Source organism: Lolium rigidum, chromosome 1 (assembly GCF_022539505.1).
Source record: "Lolium rigidum isolate FL_2022 chromosome 1, APGP_CSIRO_Lrig_0.1, whole genome shotgun sequence".
In the NCBI taxonomy this organism is placed as follows: Eukaryota; Viridiplantae; Streptophyta; class Magnoliopsida; order Poales; family Poaceae; genus Lolium; species Lolium rigidum.
Genome location: NC_061508.1, coordinates 354392827 through 354415643, shown reverse-complemented (window position 1 = coordinate 354415643; position 22817 = coordinate 354392827). Strand labels below are relative to the sequence as shown.

Below are 22817 nucleotides of genomic sequence, written 5' to 3'. Positions count from 1 at the left end.
GTCAGTCAGCACAAATAAGCATCTCTCGAGCTCATGTGACAACATTATAGACACCACCTATATCAATATAGAATTAATTGTTCACAGAAGAATTCTTCTTTAAGAGTCACTTTTGCTTTGAATTTTCGTAAAGAAAACTTAGTGGAGTCTTTTGTCTCTATCATATGTACGGTCTACATCCATCATGAAGCCGGCCGGCCTCTCCAAGCTAGCATAGCTTCGAATTAAATGAATTTAAAAAATAAAATGGGTGGCGAGCCTTCTCTCGATCGGCCATACATTTCCGGGGGCTAGAAACGTAACTTCACAGCGCTCTATATCTACCGATAATTGAATGGAAAACATGTCGGAATTTATGTGGCCAAAACACGAGAACCTATAATTAGACAAGCCGAGACAGTGAAAGACCGCTCATGCGCGCGCCCAATATGATATCACATAAAAATGGCATTGCCCAGAATTTACTCGTGCCGCCGAGATTTATCGGAGAAATATCTCCACATGTTTACTCCTGGCCTCTCATGTCTGAATGGCTCCAGATATTCGCAGCCTATTTGTGTTCCGATGTTTTCCTCTGCTAATTTTCTCACGTGCAAAGTGCCAAATATCATGTTTGTTCGGTAGATGCATCATTCTACGTGTACAACAATTATAATGCAATTGTCCCATCAAAAGTTACGGTAGCAGAAAAAACACCGGAAATCTTGTTTTGCAAACTCTAAGTCCAATTTATCTTGGTAACTATCTATTCAGGAAAGTCTGCCGAACTTTCTTTCTAGATTCGGATGTATCTATCACTAAAACATATGTACGTACTATCACATTCAGATAAAATTGAGCAAATCTTTTTGGGACACAAGGTGTAGGACAAAATGTATGTATTGATCAAATTGGAAGAAAATAAAAATTCAAAAAAGACGATGAGGGTAGATAAGGTGGAAAGCGCTACCAATCCCCGAAAAGAGAGAAGGAGCTACTGCGTGTGGGACCGGGCCGCCCACAGCCACGAGCTCCCGGTCGCTTCTGGAAATTTCCGGCTCCGACAGGTGGGCCCCACGCGTGACGTGGCCGTCCTCCCGCCCCTCCTCCCAAAAATATATTTCCATTTCCGTCGTCTCTCTCTCCCACCACTGCTCCTCCTCCGCCTCCGCCGCTTCCTCGCCGTCTCCTCCTCCTCCTCCTCCTCGCACGTGCGCGGCCTCGCTCCTTAACACGCGCCAGCCGAGCCGCTCGCCGGAGTGCCTGTCTCTTTTTTCGCTGCTCTTTCCCCCGGAGGAAGGCCTGTTTCCGGTTTCTTTGGTTTCGCCGGCCGGCTCCGGTGCCCGCCGCGGAGAGTTGCCTGCAGCCGTTCCCGTGCGATCCCGGCCAGAGTAAAAATCTGCCTCTTCCGCGCGCCGGCGAATCACCAGCCCGTAGCGGTGGTGTCTGCATCCCGACCTCGATCTCGGCGACCTGTACGACGCCGAGATTCGCAGCTCGCATGGCTTCCATGGCGCACGCGGAGGTAATAAAAACCGATGTCCTCCTGCCCTCCCGCCACGCGCATTCTCCCCTGTTCCTTCCGGCCTGCTCCAGTTTCTCGTCCCCGCGCGCGGTAAATTTCCAGTTTCTCGTGGGCGGTTGGTTAACCATCCAGATTCCGTTCTAGTACTTCTTCTCGGTGCTTTTTTTTCCTGTGGATAACTGGTCAAAAAGTGCTTCTTTTTTTTTGCAAAATCCGAGCTTTCTTTTTGGGTTAGATAGACAATTGTATCCGTTCGTTGCTTCTCTTGGGAGAAATGCGTTTCTAGATACTTCTGTTTTGGGGAGGATCCGATCCATGCTGGCCACAGTATCTTTATTAGAGTCTTCCAGAAACGAGGCATGTAGTACTAGTCTGTTAGGTCTACCAACCAGACATGACATCAAGCCACAAGTACCAAATCCAGAAACACTGGTGCTTTCCATGCTGCTAGGTAATTCTGTCAGTGATGTTCTTTTAACAGTGGTTGACGTACCGACTGTAACACTGCTAGTTACAGTCTTCATTTAATCCATGTGTGTTAGTGCCTCTTTTACAGTCATTAAATGTTAATTTGGATAGCTCAGTTATAGTAGCAGTGATGGTATCAGCTAGAGTTGTATTCAGTTAGCCCATATGGTAAAACTCTGCAAAGTCAGCACTGTGTCTTATCTGAAGTACACTGATTCGCTTGATTTCTCCAACTGTGTGCAGCCAAATACTCAGCAATGTGTTTAGCTTAAATACTGATGGTCTTTGTTCTTTCTGTTCTTGCCTACAGGAAAGCGATGGGCTGGACTCATCTGGCTTGCCGATCAACAAAGGGCTGATGGTGGATGTCATCAAACCTCCGGCGACGGATGATGCGACCGCAACGCAGCCTAAGGAGGAGGGGGTGGGTGGGCATCCTGTCAAGGTTAGCCATTTCTCACCCGAGTTTGCCATCTATGAGTAAATGTCAGTTTGGTTCATCATTCTATGAAGCAGCATTGCGTCTATGCCTAATGACCCGCGGCATGCTTTCATCAGGCTAGGAAGCCGTATACGATCACGAAGCAGCGGGAGAAGTGGACGGAGGAAGAGCACGAAAAGTTCCTGGAGGCACTGAAGCTGTATGGCCGGTCCTGGCGTCAGATACAAGGTGTGTGCAGCCTGTATAAGTACAGCATATCTTGCATTAGAATTCAAAGTAGAAGAAATTAGTGATTCTGATTCATCGGAAATGCTCTTTAGAACACATTGGCACAAAGACCGCTGTCCAAATTCGAAGCCATGCTCAGAAGTTTTTCTCAAAGGTGACTATAGTTCTTCCTGTAGTTATGATATATTTTGCAGGCATGCTTACTGTGCTGACACTGGCATATGTTTGTATTATTTTCTTTAGAACATGTATATGTTTGTATAACTATTACACGTGCTCGTAGAAGCAGAAGTGGTAGCAGTTAATTGGAACCCTTTGGATGTCTACCATATTCTCATGCCATGTGAGTTGTTCATCGTGCAGGTGGTGCGTGAACCTGCAGCTAAAATAGCGATTGAGATTCCTCCCCCTAGGCCAAAGAGGAAACCACTGCACCCATATCCTCGCAAGTCTGCGAATTCCTCCAATGGGGCAAATGCAGTGACTGGGCAGCAGAAGCTTGCTCCTGTTTCATCTTCCTCTGGTTCAGACCAAGAGAATGGCTCTCCGGTGTCAGTGCTATCTGCAATGCAGTCAGATGCCTTTGGATCATCGATGTCAAATCCGTCAACCCGGTGTACCTCTCCCGAGTCATCGGATGATGAGAATATTGTCCCTCTGATGATGAGTGAAGAGGAAAATGTGCCTCGTCAATTAACAGGGAAAGATGAATCCCAGAAGGTAAACGACAATCACTCGAATAAGTCAGCCTTACTGTTGGATGACCTTAATGAATGACCTCATGAACTTATTAGGCTGTTCCACGTTCTTTTTGCAGGACACTAACCAGGACAACAAAGACACTGTTATGTCTGAGGAGGACTCTTCTGATGAGGTGCAGGAAACAAGTCTGAAGCTGTTTGGGAAGACTGTGGTCATCCCGGACCCCAGGAAAAGATGTTTGTCAGGACACGAAAAGGGTGAGAAAATCTCACAATCCTCTAGCAAAGCAACATCACAAGCCCCGTCAGTTGGAGAGATTCTTCCAGCATATGCTGCGCCAAATGAGTGGGTTCTTCCATACAATTCGTACCCACTCCATCTCGGCGAACCAGCAACCCCTTTACATGTATGGTGGCCCTACTATGGGTTTCCAGTTGGCCATCCAAGAGGACCACCGAGCACCGTGACGCACAACGAAGTTGCCGATGTGTGTGATGCTGTGAAGAGCCCTCTGGTCGAGTCAAGCTCGGACGACTCGGACGACAACACTCAAACAGCAAGCAAGAAGTGGAAAGCACTTGAGCCGCTTCGGATGGGCCAGGTCCCTCGGTCAGCTTCGACATTCGAGCTGAAGCCAAGTATGAACTCGGCCTTCGTAAGAGTGAAGCCGGTCAGCGGCGGCGATCAGCCGGTAAGGGGATTTGTGCCGTACAAAAGGTGTAGAGCCGAATAACCAAAGCGGGGGAGACTCCCCCGCGTCTTCTAATTTTAACTACGAACAATCATCGGAGCCTGTTCCACATATTCTTCTTGCTCCGGTGTATTCTTCTTAGTCATTTACTCGCAGAGATTGGCGGTCTGGTCAGGGTGATGCCTCGTTGTTTCCTGCTCGCGCTCTTCCTAGAAGAGCGGCTGCGTGCAGTTGCTGTAAGTGTAGGCTGAAAGAAAAGGTTTTGTAGGGATATGCCAAGTCTCTGATATTGTCTAATGTTGTTGTAAAAGGAAAAAATTCTTATGTTGCTCTTGCTGAAAGCTGTTGATTCGCAATGGAAATCGATTTGTAGATGAGAGTGGAACGTTGATCCGCAATGGACATCTCTAGCCGTTCCTTCATATTTTAGAATAAAAAGGTTTATTAACCTTTTGTTTCTGGCTGAATTTCTATATTTAATTTATAATAATTTTTGCTCAATTCTTTTGGCCCTTGTCACATATATTCCAAACAATTGCACGGTATTTAATGGATGATGCACAAAATTTCAATTAAAACATGCATAGGTTTATTCGAAAGCCACAACATTGATCAAGTTTCTCTACTATATAAAAAGGAAGAACTGGTTCTGTTTCCTCCGGTTAGAGATTTCGTCCTACATATTTTTCTTATGACCATTTTACCCTCCCACGGCACCATCAAACAATTAATCACCGAATCACCGCACCATTAGAAAGGAAGGTAAAGGAAATTAGAAAGGAATCAGCGCACCATCATAATTGAGTACCATTAGAAAGGAAACTCCACGTCCTCTCCAGATTCCAGCGCCACCATCCTCTCCCCCTCCTCCGTCACCACTCTCGATCGAAGAGTGCTCCGCCTCGATCTCGATGCATCGGTAGTTTTTCCACTGCCCTTGCCGCCGCCCCACCTCCGCTGGCCCGCACAGATGGCTTCACGCCGGCGCGCCTCCTATGTTGGGAGAAATCCCATGGGAATTATCGATGGTCAAAGCTTACCCAGGATTCCTGCCTCGATCTGCCCCACGGCCCTTTCATTAAAGTATAGCACAACCTCTTCCTGGAGCAATCGATCAATCCCTCTTCTTTTGGGATAAAGTAGCGGCCAACGGATCCATCCCTACATCCCCTAGCTTGCAAAGGACAGAGACCCTCACCCAGCTGCAAGCGGCCGCTCCTGTCGTTCCTTCCGGCGAGGCTAGAAGTCAAGCAGGTGTTGTTTTTCGTTCGAATTTGTGCCTACTGATTAGCCGCTTAAGTAATTATTTCCCCAATGTAGTATCTTTTAGGGCAGAACCACATGGATAATTAGAATAGTTGCTTATTGCTTGTTGTTTCCCTAAAATCAGTAGGTTAGAACTATAATCAACGGTTGGATATTTTATATTTCAATTTAATTCTAATTGGTTAAACTGAAGTTAAAGTACTCCCTCCATTCACGAAAAAACAATTTGGATCTCGGGCACTGGTGCTCTTGCCTCCTGGTGTCAAATAATCACCATTTTTTTCCACGCATAGTAATATATTTTTATTGGACCGGTAAATTTTCGTAGAGTAATTTAAAATAATGCGAATTGTGATAAATAATAACTTTGATCATGTTTTAATAGTTTTTGTGCTTCAGTGGGGTGTAGGTATGAGCTTTTGTAATCCACTGTTGCATCTTCAAATCGTTAGGGAGTTTTTTGATATGTGCCGAGATTTTGTTCTCGAAATGTGTTCAGAAATCATATATTTAGCACCTATGAATATTTGATTTGTTATGATGTATTAGATCTAGCTTTTAGATGAAAGCTGTTGTGAAAGGTACATTTTCTCTAATATTATGCTTATATTCGTTGATTTGCGTGTTAAAAAACTCCGCTATGCTTTCGGCTTGCCCAGGCTTCGATTATTCCCCGCACGGTGGGATTCTCCCCCCATGATCGGATCAGCCTCCCAGATCCAACTCCACCGGACATGCTGGCCCTCGCGCACAACGCCATCGTCATGCGCATATCACGCAGGTAGCTGCTCCGATAGAAGGTCCATGATGCTGCGGCCTGGGAGGACATGCTTCTCAGAGAGTAGAAGGTCCCTCACGAAGTTCTACCACTGTCAGAAGAACCACCTTGAGGCCTCGTGCTGCCGAAGAAGCCGACGGGTACCATCCTCCAGTCCGCCCACGCCGTCGAGCACAAGTGCTAGGTTGAGCAAGGTGAGTTTTCCATGGAGATCACCACGAGGCACGAGCAAGGTTTTTTGTTCCTGCAGGCTCATCGTTTGGTTCAAGGAAAATGACTTTAACTCGCATTTTTTGTTGATGCAGGTGCATGCATCTTCTTGCAGCTCGAGGTTTTACTACGTGGCGGCATTTACTTCTTAAATCCAGGTACCTCAATCCATGATGAATTGATGATACAGGAAAACGCACTTGGGGATCATAATAGATCACCAAGTAAAGAAAAGCAAGTGAAATACATCCTTATATTCAGCTTGGTCAATTTAAATTTCAGAAGACAAGGGAGGTTTTGGTTGAACTTTTGTGCTACCGGTGCTCTCCTCAAATACTAGCAAGTCAACGCTTGCACGCATTTCAAGTTCTAGCTATTGTTGACAGTTTACATCACATCTAATCTTGATGCTATTTACTCTTAGCAGTAGGTACACAAACCGTACTATTTATTTTCCACGCAGTCATAAATTCTGAATGAATAAAATAATTCAGACGAGAAGAAGAAATGTTTGATGTTACCATCTCAATACTGAATATGTTTTTTTGTTTTTGTTTTGTTTGATGTCTACAGGAAACACCATTACTCTTTACTCTGGCAGTGATTAAGCTAAGTGAATTTGCTTTTCCTGTAAGTTGTTCCTCTATATTTCGCTTGTGATGCTTCCATGTCTATTTTCAATTCCACCATAACTAAAAGATCATAGCTCGGATTTTAGTGCTTGCATCTGTTGCTTATATTTTCTCACTCAATTGATTGACTTTATAGTTGCTTATGTTGTCTCGCTCTCTGTATTTGCATACTGGTTTGCATCTGTTTTGCCTTGTCTATGTAGTTTTCAGTATTAGGTTCAAAGGCATGAGCAATTTCTCCATTAATTTTTGTTGCACTTATTAAAGCCAGTACTAATCCCATCTGCTAATAAAACTTCCGACCATGAGTACATTCTTTCATATTTTTTTCCACTTTTTAAAAATAGAAGAAGCATGGTATTAGGGGCTTACCATTAAATAGATAAATATAAGCAGGTTTCAATCTCAGCTCCAACCAGCATCTTACATCAAGAGGTGTCTTTTGAATGCCATTGCCCCTATAGGTACCTTTTTGTTGGAACGTTTCTTTCCTTTTCTCTTCAGTTTGACTGCCATTTCACTAATTTTTCTCTGTCCGTAGGTTATCATCTGAAGCTGGCTGGGAACATCCAATTTGAGCCGATACAGGTTACACTTTAGGCCATATATTTCACTTCCGATGTGTATTCTACTAACAACAGCCTTTTGATGTTTGACATTTTCTTTCTACCAAATACATTGTGCAGACAAGCTTATAAATTAGTGTTTCCCATTATCCTTTTAGCACGAAACTTCATGATGAATACTAACCACCACCTCACTTCTTTCCTACATGGCTGTGAATTTCTTTGCAGATGTGCTGATAAGATTTTATCTATACCACTGTCCTTATTAGAATTTCTTCTTCTCTGATCACCTCTTTTCATGTAATTAACTTATACAGTACTTAAATTCCTAGGATTTTGGAAAAATACATTGAGTATATTTATCCATGAGATTACAGACCAGACAAATATTTATGAAAAGAAAAAGTATAATGTCAGAGAAGAAAATGTGAGAGAAGCGAATATATCAAACTTCACGGGGTTTCTGAAGGTGAGCTTATAGTGCATTGACTCTGTTTTTTGAAGCTAAACTTCAGTATCACTGCATCTGTACAACCAAGTTCTCTACATGATTATGTTGACGATGTTGCAACATGAACTTTTAGCTCCCACAAACAAGATCATTCTTCATTATAACCTTGTATCGTACCTTTGAATTTATTTACGTGTTCTTATATATTAAGCATATTTTTTTGACTCGCTAAAACCATCAAGTGTCATTTTCCAATAGGTATGACAGTTTGAAAAAATGGTGTTGCTTCGTTTCCATAGTTAATAACATAGTCATGGTAACAAATTTGCCAGAAGGCCAGAATGGTAGGAGTCATTCCATATTGTTCAAACACATGATGGCGACTCTGCGTTTTTTTCTAGACATGTATATATTTTTGTGCTCTAAAATGACTACTAAGAAGGGCTTCTTCAGGATGATACGTAGAAAGCCAGAAGAAAATTTGAATATGGGGCAACTTGCAAGTCACCAGTTTTAAGAGAAGCATGTTATTTCAGCACATACACTTAAGATTTGGATTTTTTAATGCTATTTGGATTGACCACATGAGTTGAATTGGCTTTATTGCAATACTGCAGTGCAATATAATTATATTTAAGGCCATTTAATGGATCGAACAATGTTGTGAAATTGCAGGATGAGCGACAAGATTGGGCTCAAAAGGATGCAGTAGTGCCAACAGTTGTTGAACTGACTGTCTGAAAGCACATAAGGCCTCTTCCTCTTTTCTCGATTTATTGCTTCGATTTTTTGGGCGGACCTATACTTCCCTATGAAAATGTTTCCTTAACATACATATTAGCTTATTCATCTTGGTGCAAAGATGTTAAAACTTTGAAATATCACCCATGAGTTCAGACTTAGAAAGAGTACTATTGCAAAAAGAAACGCAACATATATAAGACTCAGTTATCAGTAGATTTCCTCTGACAATTTCATTTTAGTTCATAATATTAGTCGTGCAATTTCAAAAGACCAGCATGTCGTGCTATACAGAGTCCATCGATTTACGTTCCGTTTTTGTTTCCCTTTTTTTCATCGTTCTTCCGTTCTTGTTGCAGGTCGTGCCATTTTATTTTGCAGGTTGGATCGTGAGAGTTAATAATACATGAAGGTGAACTCTGAAGGGCAAGTTATCTGGAAAATCAACAATCCCTAAGAACCCCTAAGAACCTGATTGTAGCTTTCAAGTTGGACTTCAAGGAGGAAAGGAGACACATGTGCTACGGACGTGTGATGTGTCACCACCTGCCTTGGGCAGAAAATTCACTCGATGTGTCAAATGGCAGCAGCAGCTGCCTTTGGGTAGAAAATTCACCCACGTCGGCACAAGTCTTATTATCTCTGTTTTCTCTAATATTTTGTTAAAAAAATTCATAAAGAGTGGCATGATGATATTGATGTGTTCATTGATGCTCTGGCCTGAAAATGAACTGATTGTAATTCTACTACCACTAATTAAGGTAACTCAATATTATCATCTAACAAGTATTATACCTTCACTATCAGTTATTTGCCAGTTTGCATTGTAGATCACCTTTCGGGTTTTGCATCATTTTTTATGATCTATGATTTTTTCCTTTTTACATCTTTGCATTTGGCTAAATTACCATATACCTGATAGCATTATTCACAGATAGGAGTGCATTCTGAAAGTAAAGAGTTAGGGATCCATTGCTCAAAAGTTAACAACATAAAATTTGTGGATTATGTGGAATGGTATTTGACAATAGTAGATACTCAAACTCTCAAAAAATGATATTATCATGTTGTAGTATTATGATATCCTTGATTTATTTTAAATTTTCATAGTGAGTTGCGAATTATCTATATGTTTTGAGAAATAAAATTTGAGGACCCGTAGCAACGCACGGGCATTTGTACTAGTTATTTTAAAAAACACAACATAGTATGTTTTATTGGTCAACTTTGATTTTTAAAAAACACAACATACTATGTCTTATGTTGCGGATCACCTTCAGGGCCACTTTTTTTTTAGGCTTCTGGAGCGGCTTCGAGGTCCCAGAGAGCTGAAGCCTAAAAGAAGGAAAAAAATTCTAGCGGGCTTATTTCTCCTCGAATTTCTCCGTCGCCTTGGGTGCTGCAGAGCCCTTGCTGCCAGCCTTGATTGACGCATGCGACGGTGCGATAGTTGATTCTGGCGGGATTGAGCCGGAAGGGGTGGCCGGTGCAGTTGCAGAAGCGCCTTCCGATTCCATTCCGTCTTGAGTATGGGGAATCAGTGCCTACGGAACATGGGAGGTAACATTGCACGTCATATCAACTCAAGGATATTGAATCTTTTCTGAGAATACGTTGCACCTGCCAGAGAACATTGGAAAATTCATAAAACGAAGAAATATCCAACAACCAACATAACTCACTACACCAAATCGTATACAAAAATGTGCAAATCATCCGGCAATGTCTCCATTTGTTTCTAAATCAACAGGCTAACATGACAATTACTCGTCACTGGGACTGGCTTGCACAAAACGGCCAAATGTTAGGGTTCACAATACATGAACAACAAAGGTCATCGAATTTCCAGACATTTTGGTTCTCAATAACCAAGTTCCTGATAAAGAGCACATACATGTACAGAAAAAAAAAGAATGTACAAGCTCCGAGTTACAAGCAGAAAGCTCATCAAATTCCCAGTCCATCAGAGGCTGACGGACAACTTGTACAATACAAGGTATAAAGAATGCTTATACGAACCATCTGACCAAGCATGTGCAACTCAACATCCGACCCTAGGTACAAAAGCAAACACACAAACAAGCCACCCTGCCAGGCAAAAAACGTCTCGCCCTTGTAGCACGTGTATACATATATATCTGCAGTAAGGTGCGCAAGACACAATCATGACTGACCTCTCCTATAGAACAACACCAGCTGCCTGTCAGAACGCACTCCAGCTGTCGGTCCCGTGTCTCGTCGGGCTGGAGGTCGTCTCCGAGGTCTTCGACGATGGCTTGAACGGCCCGGTGCCAAAAGGGTCGTCGTCGTCAAAGGAGTAGCCCCTGTCGTGGGAGGAGTCCGTGGTGCTCTTCATCGAGTCAAACCGCGCGAATGTGTTGCTTCTGTCGTGGTCGGCGTTACTGCTCATGGAGTCGTACCTCATGAAGCTGCTGCCGCTGCCCTGATCGGCGTTGCTGCGGAAGGAATCGAACCTCCCGAAGGCGTCACTGCTGTTGTTGCCACCGAGCTCAGCGCTGCTCCCGAAGGAATCAAACCTCGAGAAGCTGTCGCGCTGACCGAACGAATTGTTGTCCTTGGCGCCAAAGGCATCCTTGCCACCACCTAGCTCAGCACTGCTCCCAAAGGAATCGAATCTTGAGAAGCTGTCACGCTGCCCAAACGAACTGTTGTCTTTGGCGCCGAAGGCGTCCAGCTGGGAGAAGCTGTCGTCCCCTGCTTCGCTGTACCTCGGCGAGAAGCTAGAGTTGTTGTACATCGGCGTGCTTGGGACCGAAGAGTCAAAGAATCCCCTCTGCTGGCCGCTCCCATAGGTGCTGCCAGCGGTAGGTGATTCTGCTCTGCCTGGGCCAGAATCAAAGAGCGAACCCTGCATCGGGGTGCTCGGGAAGGAGTCGTAGAATGAATTCTGCATCGGTGTGCTTGGAATGGAATCAAAGGCTGATTTCTGCATCGGTGTGCTGGGGACAGAAGAGTCGAAGAGTGACCGCTGCATCGGTGTGCTTGGAACAGAAGAATCGAAGAGTGACTTCTGCATCGGTGTGCTTGGAACAGAATAGTCAAAGAGTGAATTCTGCATCGGTGTGCTAGGGACGGAATAATCAAAGACGGATTTCTGCAGTGGTGTGCCTGGGACAGAATCAAAGAACGGCTTTTCCACTGGAGTGCCTGGGACAGAATCAAACATCGGTTTCTGCTCCTTGCCAAAAGCACTAGTAGATGCGGAACCCCCTGTCCTTATCGGGGGGAGTCCTTGTGGCCCAAAGAATAGATCTGAATCACCATTCTGACCATCCTGCATTACAGTTTGCAGAATTCAGCTATATAGGAAACAGTTATACAACATAAAACAATGGTGCAAAGCATGCCACGAAAAGCAAGACAAGAGTTTTCACCTTAGAATCAAAGTTCCAGAGGGAGTCATTATCATCACCATGATCAAATGATGGACCCCAAGAATGTCTGTTGTTGGCTTTATCTCCATGAACAGGGGAATCAGATGCTCCACGGTCACTGTCAAATTACCAATCAATAAGTAGACAGTATTTTGTACAAATTCCAAAGGTCTATCAAAGCATGGCCTCATGTACACTGATCTAAAATAACAAAACTTCACTCTCAAATTTGGGGTCTTTAGTCACCAAAACTGACACAGAAGTTGAGCAATTAGAACATATGCTTGTCTTTGTCATAGAAAAGGCACATTCGTCGGTTTTCTTAGCAAGAGAGCCATGCCTATAATTAATATAAAATAGAAGAGAAAAAAGTTATACCTGGTACTACGTGGTGAGTCGTCATTCGTTACTGATTGCTTTTTATCAGGTTCATCACTATGCTTTGCAGGACTAACTGGATGTGCTTTTGCTAATTCTGATTTGCTGTCTGAACCAGACACTTCAGGTTCTATTGTCTGCTCGGCAACAGTTTTATCACTCTTGTTGTCTTCTTTCTCTGTTGATGCCCCATTGCTAGACACTTTGCCATCTTCAACAGCAGGATGACTTTCTTGTACAGGAGGAGGCTCCACTTCGACTGTGAGTTCCTTTATTATAGAGAACCCTGGAGAGAGATAAGGGAAATATGATGGTTCAAATTTACAAAAGTTTTAGAGTAAAACATCCAATAACGAATATGATAAAGTCAATCTAGCATACCATCATCTGCAAATCTGTCCCATTCTTCATCCCAAACAGCAGCTGCCTCCTGTATTCCAGGTTGCCAACCTAAAATGGGATGGGAAAGTAAACCATTCATTTTCTGTAAGGCAACAAAACAACGCAAATATCATAATGCCCATTAAAAATGAAGAGTGAGTCAATTTAGCAGAAAAACTAGTTTGCAATGAATGGCAAACACCACAAATAGCAGAATGCCCACTAAAAATGAAGAGCGAGTCAATTTAGCGGCAAAACTAGTTTGCAATGAATGGCACATTCTACCTGATGCAACTGACTAACTCAGAGACATTTAAGATTGCATTGCTTAACATAAATATTATGATACTCGGAACAGTGAACTAACATTCATCCTATCTTATTCATACCGGAAACTGAAAATCAAGGTAGAATAATAATTTGAACAAGAAAGCAAAACCAATCGGAGAAAGATCACTTAGTAACTCGGAGGCATAGGATATGTAACAGAATATAAACACGATAATAGCACATACCGAAAGGAAGCTCCACTAAAGTAGTTGGTTTAGCTCTCAATCCATATCTCTTGCACTGTTCATTCAAAGATTTCACGAGCTCATTGAGTTCAGATTGTATCTGATTAGCCCGCTCCTGTAAACAAGGGAAGAATACGGTCAGACAATAGTTTGAGAACATTTTGAAAGATACTGAATAGCAAAAATGCAAACCTGAAGCTTCTCATCATCTCCATCCCCTTTTTGCAGCTTTACAATAGAATTATATATTTCCAATTTCTTTCCCTGTTAGCAAAAGGAGAAGCAATAAGGTTTGCCCGGACTAAAAATGACTACTATCATCTGCTGTAATAGAATCACAAATGTACCTGGATCTCACGGAAAGTGGCCTCGTCCATTGATAGTTTGGATGCAACGTCTCCAACCTTCTTGCATCTCTCATCATATTTCGCTGTGAGGGATTCAACCTGAATACAATCAAGAAACGTGAGATTTATGTAAACCACTGGAAGTACTACATCGGGTTGCCATTGTTGCATTAAATATCATGATGCGACACTATATGACAATTGAAACACAATTTATAATTTATTACTATACCAACACAATTTATAGGAGACATTGTATGACAATAGTGCACAAAACTACCATTCGGGCTTTTACTGTAACAACTTCTGAAGTTCTAATTCCCCAAAAACAACACACTGGATACTGTGGGTTCCAGGAGAATGCAATAACTGGAAGCTTGCACGTGTACTACATCGTGCATCACAATATACAATAGGGCAAAATTCTAGTTCAGCATTTCCATTATATTTTGCTCCAGTCCAAACTTCAGAAACTAAAAATAGGTTGTTGAAACCAGCAATTACCCCAAATGGGTACAGAAATGAATTGAATAGCTCGTTTCATTAATCAAGGTTACAGAAAACATTACCTCACGCTTATCAGCAGACATACTTTCTGAGACTTCGTTAAACCTGTTATCACACCTACTCTTGTAAAGAATCTATGGCAAAACAAAGAAACGAAGTCAGAATGAAGCACATAAAACAAGCAATATGAACAGCTCCTATTAAGCGTCGGGTATTATAGCTAATGAATGAGAGGTTGATATATTCAATTGGCACAGGCTACAGCCTGTACTTGTGAAACATGGCAGCAGTTAATGGAAATGCTATACCAACACCTAAACGAGTACAATGTGAAATGCAACTACTATCTGATTCAACAAGACTTCACTAAGATTCCTAAAAGTATAAATAGTTTTGATACTCAATATAGATGGACCTAACTCTTGCGCTCAAAATATATGTTTGCATTAACATAGTACAGCATATTGCTATAGAGTACTTACCAGCTCCTGCATCTTGGTGCGAAAGAATTCAGTCTTCTCCCTAGAATCCAGTATTTCCTTTTCCAACTCTTGAACCTTCATAAAGATTGAAAATATGTTCATTCTTAGTTTCTTACACATTAGGACACCCCAAATGTGCAAACTTGTCCTATGCAAATCAGCATTGCACTTTTGCCCCACGATAATCTCTATATAAATCTAATGGCACCACCATTTCCATGATTCGATAGAAATACGAATTAGACTGAACCAATTAACCATAGATGATTTTTTAGTAGTTTATATATATTTTTTGTTTTAAAGATCCTTTAGCCAATACTGCAGGAAGTAAACTTTCAGTTTACTTTCTCATGAAGTATGGAATGGAAAATACGAATAAGAACCCATTATGAAGAGCCAAATTGAAACAAATTTTGGATTTCCTTTTGTTTTTCAGAAGTTTAAAGTGAAAACTCTACATATATTTCAATTAATTAAGCCTAATGCGTAAATACCTTTTTATCAGCATCTGAAGCTTCCTTAAACTTCGCTTCGAGTGCATTTTGTTCCTCCTTGCTAAGCTGGCCAACCAGATGTTTCTCCAATGCTGGGACCTTGGGTTTTTGTTGTTCAGCCTGCGCCGCATCAACATCATCAAAATGTAGAGGCCTTCGAGGTGGTGGCTTCATAGATGAAGGAGGCATTCCAGGATGTGGTCCTTGCATTGCTCTACTGGCAAACCCTACAAGTATGCAACGAAAACCAGATCACTGACAAGGGATTTCTCAATAGTTGGTATTTAAAAGAATGAACAGAGTAGTTCCTTTAGATGAATACCTGCACTTGGATGGGTAACCGGGCCACTAGGGTTTTCTGCAAATTGGCCAGTAGAGGGCAGTGAAATTCCCTCTGCCCAAATACCATCTGGTAATACATCAGGAAGTGGGCGCTGCTCTCGGAACCTCTCCATTAGGTACACAGCAAAACAAAATTCCTTGAAAGACAGCATCCCATCCTTATCCTGGTCGGACAAATCCCACACCTTCCTTAAGATCTCTATAAGTAGAGAGGGGCAGAAATCTTTAGACACTTATAGGGAATACATAGATGAAGAATCAATGTCCAGAGAGATGTTGAGCATCACAGGTAACTTTCAGTGGAAAAAAGAAGCTAATAATGTATAGATAGTCTATTGTTTGATGCAGTTTGTTCATCAACAATACCAAGTTGCAGATAAAAATAAGTAACATTATAAGATCGTGGTGGCACTCTGAGGCACTAAACTCCAATAATATAAATATATAATGTCAGGCAAATGTGTCTTTGACTATCCAGAAACAGTAGGATATGGATGACAGGATAAAACATGATCAAATATGCCAACTTAATTTGCTTCTAGCTAAAGAAAATACCTAGTAAGTTCATAAAATAAATGCATATTTGCATGTATACATGCACAAAGGGATCTAATGACAACAAGTAGTAGCACCGCACCAGCAGGCAATGAATTTGGAATGCAGAAAAACTAAAGAAAAGTGCAATCAAATAATTGGTCTTCTAGAAGGCAAGTTTATGGCGCAAAAAGTCAGGGAACAATGCAGAAGTAGGGTCCTTCTTTCCTAAAACTTAACTTACATAAACAGATCGATGTTTTGCATGCTGCGCTACGCAAATAATCACCTAGTTATTTGCTTAGATTTCTGGAATGTACCAAGTTCACAAACACAATGAAAAAAAAGCATGCAGGTAGTCATGGTATCTGGAGGGAGATATAGACTATAGTAAATAAACACGGAAGAAAGAACAGTACCTCTTGGCAACCTCCAACTTAAAAACAGATTCCTTGCCTCTTCACCAGTGATCTTCCCATCTCGATCCCTGTCTACCTTAATAAATACAATCATATATTTCCTGACATCTGCTTGAGTGATCTTGGGCCATGGGGCCTGAAACTGTTTTGGATTTGTAGGAACTTGTCCACCAGGGATGTTAGTGTTCAATGGTCCTCGACTGTTTGGTACACTATTAAGCTGGTTTTGCTTAGGAGCTAGCTGGCTTGGTGGCACCTGGCCAGTATGAGAAGGCAGCGACGCTAAACCCTGCACAGGACCAGGCTGCACTGGCTTAGGGGGGTGATGAGGTCCAGCAGCCGGGCCAAGGGCAGTAGAACTGGGCAATCCATTTGAAACAACATGGGGGAAAGATGAATTTTGCGTTGGTTGCGGAGTTGCAGAGAAAGGATCAACCCCAAAGCTTGAGTTAGAGGACGTTCCATTCCCTAAGGGAACCAATGCCTTGGCGTCATTAACAGCTGGTTGAGACAGAAGGTTTAGATCGGCTGGATTTGCCTTCACAGATGTTGTAATAACCGGTGTAGGAGCTGCCGGAGTTGAACTCTGTGTTGGTATTCCCACGGTACCAAGGTTCACTGGTGGAGAAGCGCCTCTAACTGGAGCTTGCGAAGTCATGCCTAATGGACTTGCACTTTTCTTGCCACTGAACCAGTCGGTTGATAGATTTGCTGTTGTTGAACTAGTCTGGTTTAGCCCACTTAGACCACCTCCTACGGGTGGCCTTGGAGCAGTTCCCTGAGCAGGGGGAGCGTTTGCATTTGGAGGTTGCGGCGGCCTAACAAGATTACCCGGTTGGGGGACTTGTGGGTTCAGCGATGCTCCCTGCGATCCATTTATAACTGGATTCTGTTGACGAGGACCTGGTGCCTGAGCGGCCTGCAGGGGCGCACCAACACTGTTCGTCGGAGGAGCTACGGTGGGGACATTTATACGGGGAGCAGGAATTTTCGCAGCAGCAGGACCGAATAGCGCTGACTTCACAATGTCCGGCGTCAACTGCCGGCCACTCTGCGCAACCGTAACTAGTTTGAGCGAATTGTAGAAATCTTCACGCCCAAGGAATCCAGTCCGGTTCTTATCAGCATACGTCCAGACCTGCAGCAGCAAAAGAAATAGCAAGTGATCAGCGCCAGAAGGCAAACGGTGAAGCGTGCAGAATGAGCCAGTTGACAAGGATCTGTGCAGGTAAAAGGTACGTTCCAATTGAATTCATGGCGGCTTTAGATCAGTCCATTCACCAAATATTGAGATGCGAGTCTTGCAAAAGTATAGTACTATAGTAGTATTCGAGCAGCTAACGACTAGCCATGATTTGCAACGTACGGCTCAAATCAAGGGCTAGCTCCAAAGATTTGGTGGTACTCAACCCACACATTTCCACTTAAAACAGCAACTCCCGGCATGTAGGCTCCAAATGCAGGAACTAGGAAACAGCTAAGCTGAGCACTACGCCGATCTCAGTTGGGATCGCAGCAGCGTATGGCAAGTCGTCCGATCCGTAGCTCACAATCTGCATCGGTTGTTCCTCCACATTCCCTAAAGTTAGTTGATAGGCCACTGAACAGCGGAGCAAGTAAAATTTCACTACTAGCTAAAGTTACCCAGTTAAGAGAGGCAGATCGTAGAACAGGCACGCGGCATCTAGCGACCACAATCAAGCACAGCAAAGTCCAGAATGAGCACAAGCTCCCGCATCCGAATCTCGGCCTGGCGGATTCGACCCGCCGACACTAGCAGCTGGCGGTTCGAGCCGCGCGCGAGGTGGTGGGTCGAGGGCCGAGATCGCCATGCTGGGGGCCAGCACGCGTGGAATTGGATGGAGATCTGGGGGTACCTGGGCTAGGACGGGCTGCGGGAGGCCGGAGCCCTTGAAGAAGGCGACGGCCTCCTGGCCGCTGATCCGGCCGTCGCGGTCCAGATCCGCCGCGCGGAAGTAGGCGTCGAACGCCGCCTCCATCGCGCGCGCGCGCCCGGCGGAGGTCGGGCGCGCCGGGGGTGAGTCACCGGCGCCGCCGGCGTGCGTTCCCGGCGGGCGGGCGGGCGGCGAGATCGGGGGCCGAGCTGCGTGCGGTGTGTGTGGAGGGTGGTGGTGGATATCGCCGACGGCGGTGGAAATGTCAGATGAGATGCGCGATGGAGATTATTGATTATTGATTGGGAGTTGTTGGTGTGGCTCCGTTGGATTTAGCTGGACGGTTTTTTTTTCTTTCAAAACACAAAATACATTCAAATTTTCAAATTCGAAATGACGTCTTTGTGCTCCTTTTTTTTGAAATCATGATATATATTAACCAGCTAGCAAGCCGCCTCATTAAAAACCTTCCAGTCCCCTTCGGTACCCTGGTAAGGAAAAGAATTCCACAGTCACACCTCATTACAATCAGCCATAAGGTTGTGAATCAACCAAGGGGGTGGTTCGGCATCCCAAGTAGCATGCTCGCTATTGACAACAGCAAATTTGGCGCAACAATGAGCTACTTGGTTAGCCTCGCGACCCTCATACAAAAAGTGAAAAGAGGACAAACTACTCATCAACTCACTAATCTCATCTAAGATGGCCCTAATGATTGATCGATCAAACGAACATTACGAGCTTTTCTTTTTTTCCATGGAGGATGTGGCTTCGTTTTAATCGCCAAAAATAGCATGTCGAACAGTAACAGAGATGCAAAATCACATCGTTCTGACCCCACAGCCAGTCTCAAAGCTGGAGTGTCACTATCAAGTGATGAAATGCCTAATATCGTATCTTCATCTTCTTTTCCTTTTATTTCGCTTATGCAAGTTATATTAGTGGCAAGTGTGCACTCGTCTTCCCATAGCATATAGTTGTATATGGTTGTATCCCTTATGGGGGTGGGGGATGAGGACACAACATTCGTCGCCACATGTAGTACATCGTTATATCGTGTTTTCCATAGCAACATCTTATTTTAGGCAATGAAACTACATGTTTATAAATTATTTAAGACATTTAAGCACAATCACATGTGCATGTTTCTAAACTAAATTATCAATTTAGAGCATACAGTAAATTTATGAGAACCGATAACATTACACCTATCAAGAGAAGTTGAACAAAGAAAATAGCACATGGGTTAGAAATTGAAGCGAACGGCATACATAGAAGGCATATACTGTTATATCTCTTCATTTTTATACTAGAGAAATGTAGTTGAACTCAGACAAAATAAAAGTCGACCTGTATCTACCTTTCAACACAAGAATATATTCTTACCAAGTCATTCGGCATTATAGCTTCAGATAATCAATGAGTATATAGCTTCAGATTTTGATGTGGTGATGTGCCCGCTGGATGGTACTTGGAGACCCGTGCAGCCGGCAACGGCGGCATTGAGTGTTCAAGTTGAACCAATGAAGGAGGAGGCGAACCAATTATAGGAGACGCGTCAGCAATACCGTCGTTTTCGATGAAGCATACATCTGCTTGTTGTTCATCGTGACTCACAGTCTCGATCGATGTTGAAGGTAATGCCCTAATTTACTATCGAATCAAGGATGACACACATAGTTTTTCTTTTGGGGTGTGACTATTTCTCACTAGTCAATTGAGAACTAACATCATTCTCAGTCAAATGATGCCATCAAATCTCAGTTGCAACTGATTATTAACATGAATCACGTGGTAAATCTAACGGCTCGGGTAATTTTTCCCAATTGCAACCTAACTTGCAACTCATACGCACGAATCACGATGCAATCAAATGGTGTAGAATTCAACTGATCATACAAATCCCTTTCTTTTGTGAAACAATGGATAAGCTTGTTGAGCCTCGGTCATGCAACAGGAAATACTCTAGTCTAATGGTCAATGATTCATTGCGGTTAGCACAAAAACTACTACATATTAGTGTTGGCCCTTGTAAAAACGTCTTGAGGTGGCCCATCCATAGGGGTGGCCACCACCCCTCGTCCCCCTACTAGATCTGCCTATGTCCTTGTATTATCTTACTAGGTAGGAAGGCACGACTTGTCCCGCACTAACATATAATTGGAATTACCATCAAGTTGGCACGTGAAATTTACGTGTTATTTCCATATATTTGTAATATGCACATAGAAAATGCTATTGTAGTCAATATATTTTTACTTCTAAGGGTCCACATTATATTAATAGAACTTGTAGTGTCTGTGCACCTCTGCATTAGATGATCGACCATGAGCTCCTCTAGGTTAATCAAGTATTCCTCAACACCTAGCCTCTCCATCTCTACAATATGGAGCACTTCTGGGAAGATGGTATCGGCTTGTAACCTGCATTACGATTGCGAGCGGAGAAATGCACTTGAAATACTTCAATTGGCGGTTGCGCCCATGTCCAACAGCCACAGGTGCAGGTACAACAGCATCTTGCGCCCGCTGACACTTCCAAGTTGCGTTGACCCAACATATCATTGCATGTTGTAATTGATATAACACCAATGAAATACCTTTCTACTAGTATTATATCTCTCAGAGTGGTACAACAGAAATATTTGTGAGTTCACTGCAAATAAAGCTCCAAAAGAACAACTCGTAGATTAGCTTATTGCTAAGAGTGAATTCCGGTTTTTACCCCCTACTTTTTAAATTTTGACACTAATTACCCCATTTAGCAATTTTTATCCTAATTAACCTATTTAGGAAAAAAAATTGGCAGATATTACCCTTCAAAAAATTAGGGCGTTTTGACAGGTCTGCGCCATCTAGTCCATGTGACGTGACACATAGTTCAAACGCCTCTAGAATCTTCGTCACACATGAATCATCTATCACTACAAGAAAATATACATGTAGAGATATCTAATTCATAGGCTAAAGACGCTTTAATTCGTCTCTATGTAGTTGTAAAGAGGCTACTATAAAGCGTTCTAGAAGCGTCTTCTTATGCACCGTCTCAAACGCCCTAGAGACGCATGACGAGCGTCTCTAAAATAAGATGAGACGCTATCAAAAACGTGCTTATGCTAATTGAGACACGTTCTAGATGGATAACACGCTATCTCTGCCAGCATTGAGTAGCCTTCTTGCGTCCTCGAGATGCTTTGTGTTATACGTAACTAGCAATAATTGGCACGGCGGTACGCCGCGCCAGTACGATGGCTGACTGATGGAAAATAGGTGAAATAACATGAATACACCATTTAGATTGTAATATGTATAATAAAGTTGATAAATTAAAATGTCTAGGCTTGTATATCTAGTGGAAGTTTAGTAGTGATAAATACTTGTGGGATTTTTTTGCTACCATGTCTAAATACGGTAGTCACTGTTTTGGCCCATGCAAGGTTGTGTTTCTATAAGAGAACTGAATACAAAAAAAAATATCATTTAGCTAGTAGCTTTATTTCCTTGCATGCAATTATTTGGCGATACATATCCGAGATGCACCGGAAAGATGTGAGCTCAACATACATGAACTGTAAATCATACTATGGGGACCATAAAAGGTAAGGAGGGGATGGAGTGCATTAGGGAGCCAGAGAGGTATGTATCTTTTTTTCTTAGGGAAAGAGAGGTCTGTATCTTGATCTACTGCTTTACGTTATTGTTTTAGTCATCGGACAAAAGGATAATAATATATGTTTTTCCTTGAGTGTAGGGGGGGGGGGGCAATTTGATTGGAGGAGCTTGATGCGCCATCCCGGGAAATGCCGATGAGCTATGGTCCGGGGGACCAATTAGTTGTTGATTTATGTGATATATTCTTTGCCTTCCTCGCCGCTCATCGGTGTGTATTCTTCTAGAGCAGGTTCTGCGTGCTCTTTGTCTTCTTCACTATAGAATATGCCATCGTTGGGCACATATATGGCTCTTCCACATTGGAATCCACTTGATGTTCATCCCTTGGGCCGGAGAAAAGAGCATGGTTTTCGTTGAAATGTTGTCCATCTGCACACATGCTTGCCTTATCACGGTGCCTGATCGTCTAGTATAGTCCGGTAGACATTTTTCACAATGCATCACAATTATAACTTCACTAACGAAGCAATGGTAAGCAGCCTGATGGTAAGACACTGAGTAGAGCATAGGCAAGACACTGAGTAGAGCATACTCACTCCACACTTTTCCTATGTAATTTCAACATTTTGAATTTCATGGAACGATACAGTACTACCTCTTACAATGTCCACCTGAGTGCCAGAAGTTGCTATTAGTTTAAAAGAAAAAAACAACTCCTTTGATAACTTGATACCATATATGATCGGCTCCAGACTGAATTCCATGTAAGAGAAAACATAGGAAATAAGGCAGACAACAGTAAGATAGTGGCCTTTGGTGACATATTCTTTCTGTACTG

At 42.9% G+C, this 22817-nt stretch overlaps 2 protein-coding genes across 4 annotated transcripts; one reads left to right on the top strand and one right to left on the bottom strand.

The window, feature by feature from the left end:
• Window positions 1-1151: 1151 nt before the first annotated feature.
• On the top strand, window positions 1152-4409 carry LOC124702242 (protein REVEILLE 1-like). Of its 3 annotated transcripts, none has more exons than XM_047234374.1 (6): window positions 1152-1504; window positions 2283-2417; window positions 2531-2642; window positions 2735-2796; window positions 3006-3362; window positions 3472-4409. In XM_047234374.1, exons 1-6 carry the CDS (start codon window positions 1481-1483, stop codon window positions 4075-4077), a joined length of 1296 nt encoding a protein of 431 aa, XP_047090330.1. In that variant the 5' UTR covers window positions 1152-1480; the 3' UTR covers window positions 4078-4409. The 3 variants fall into 3 exon arrangements, with proteins under 3 accessions (XP_047090330.1, XP_047090323.1, XP_047090338.1); XM_047234367.1 differs by having other exon boundaries at window positions 1153-1504; window positions 3460-4409; XM_047234382.1 differs by lacking the exon at window positions 1152-1504 and adding an exon at window positions 1673-1955 and having other exon boundaries at window positions 3460-4409.
• Window positions 4410-10500: 6091 nt separating this feature from the next.
• Window positions 10501-18481, bottom strand: LOC124702230 (epidermal growth factor receptor substrate 15-like). The gene is made up of 13 exons (XM_047234356.1): window positions 18351-18481; window positions 16474-17611; window positions 15501-15719; window positions 15179-15405; window positions 14685-14759; window positions 14265-14336; window positions 13696-13794; window positions 13541-13612; window positions 13349-13463; window positions 12834-12902; window positions 12453-12738; window positions 12075-12192; window positions 10501-11974 (listed from the first exon to the last, which is right to left on the bottom strand). Exons 1-13 carry the CDS (start codon window positions 18471-18473, stop codon window positions 10883-10885), a joined length of 3705 nt encoding a protein of 1234 aa, XP_047090312.1. The 5' UTR covers window positions 18474-18481; the 3' UTR covers window positions 10501-10882.
• Window positions 18482-22817: the final 4336 nt, after the last annotated feature.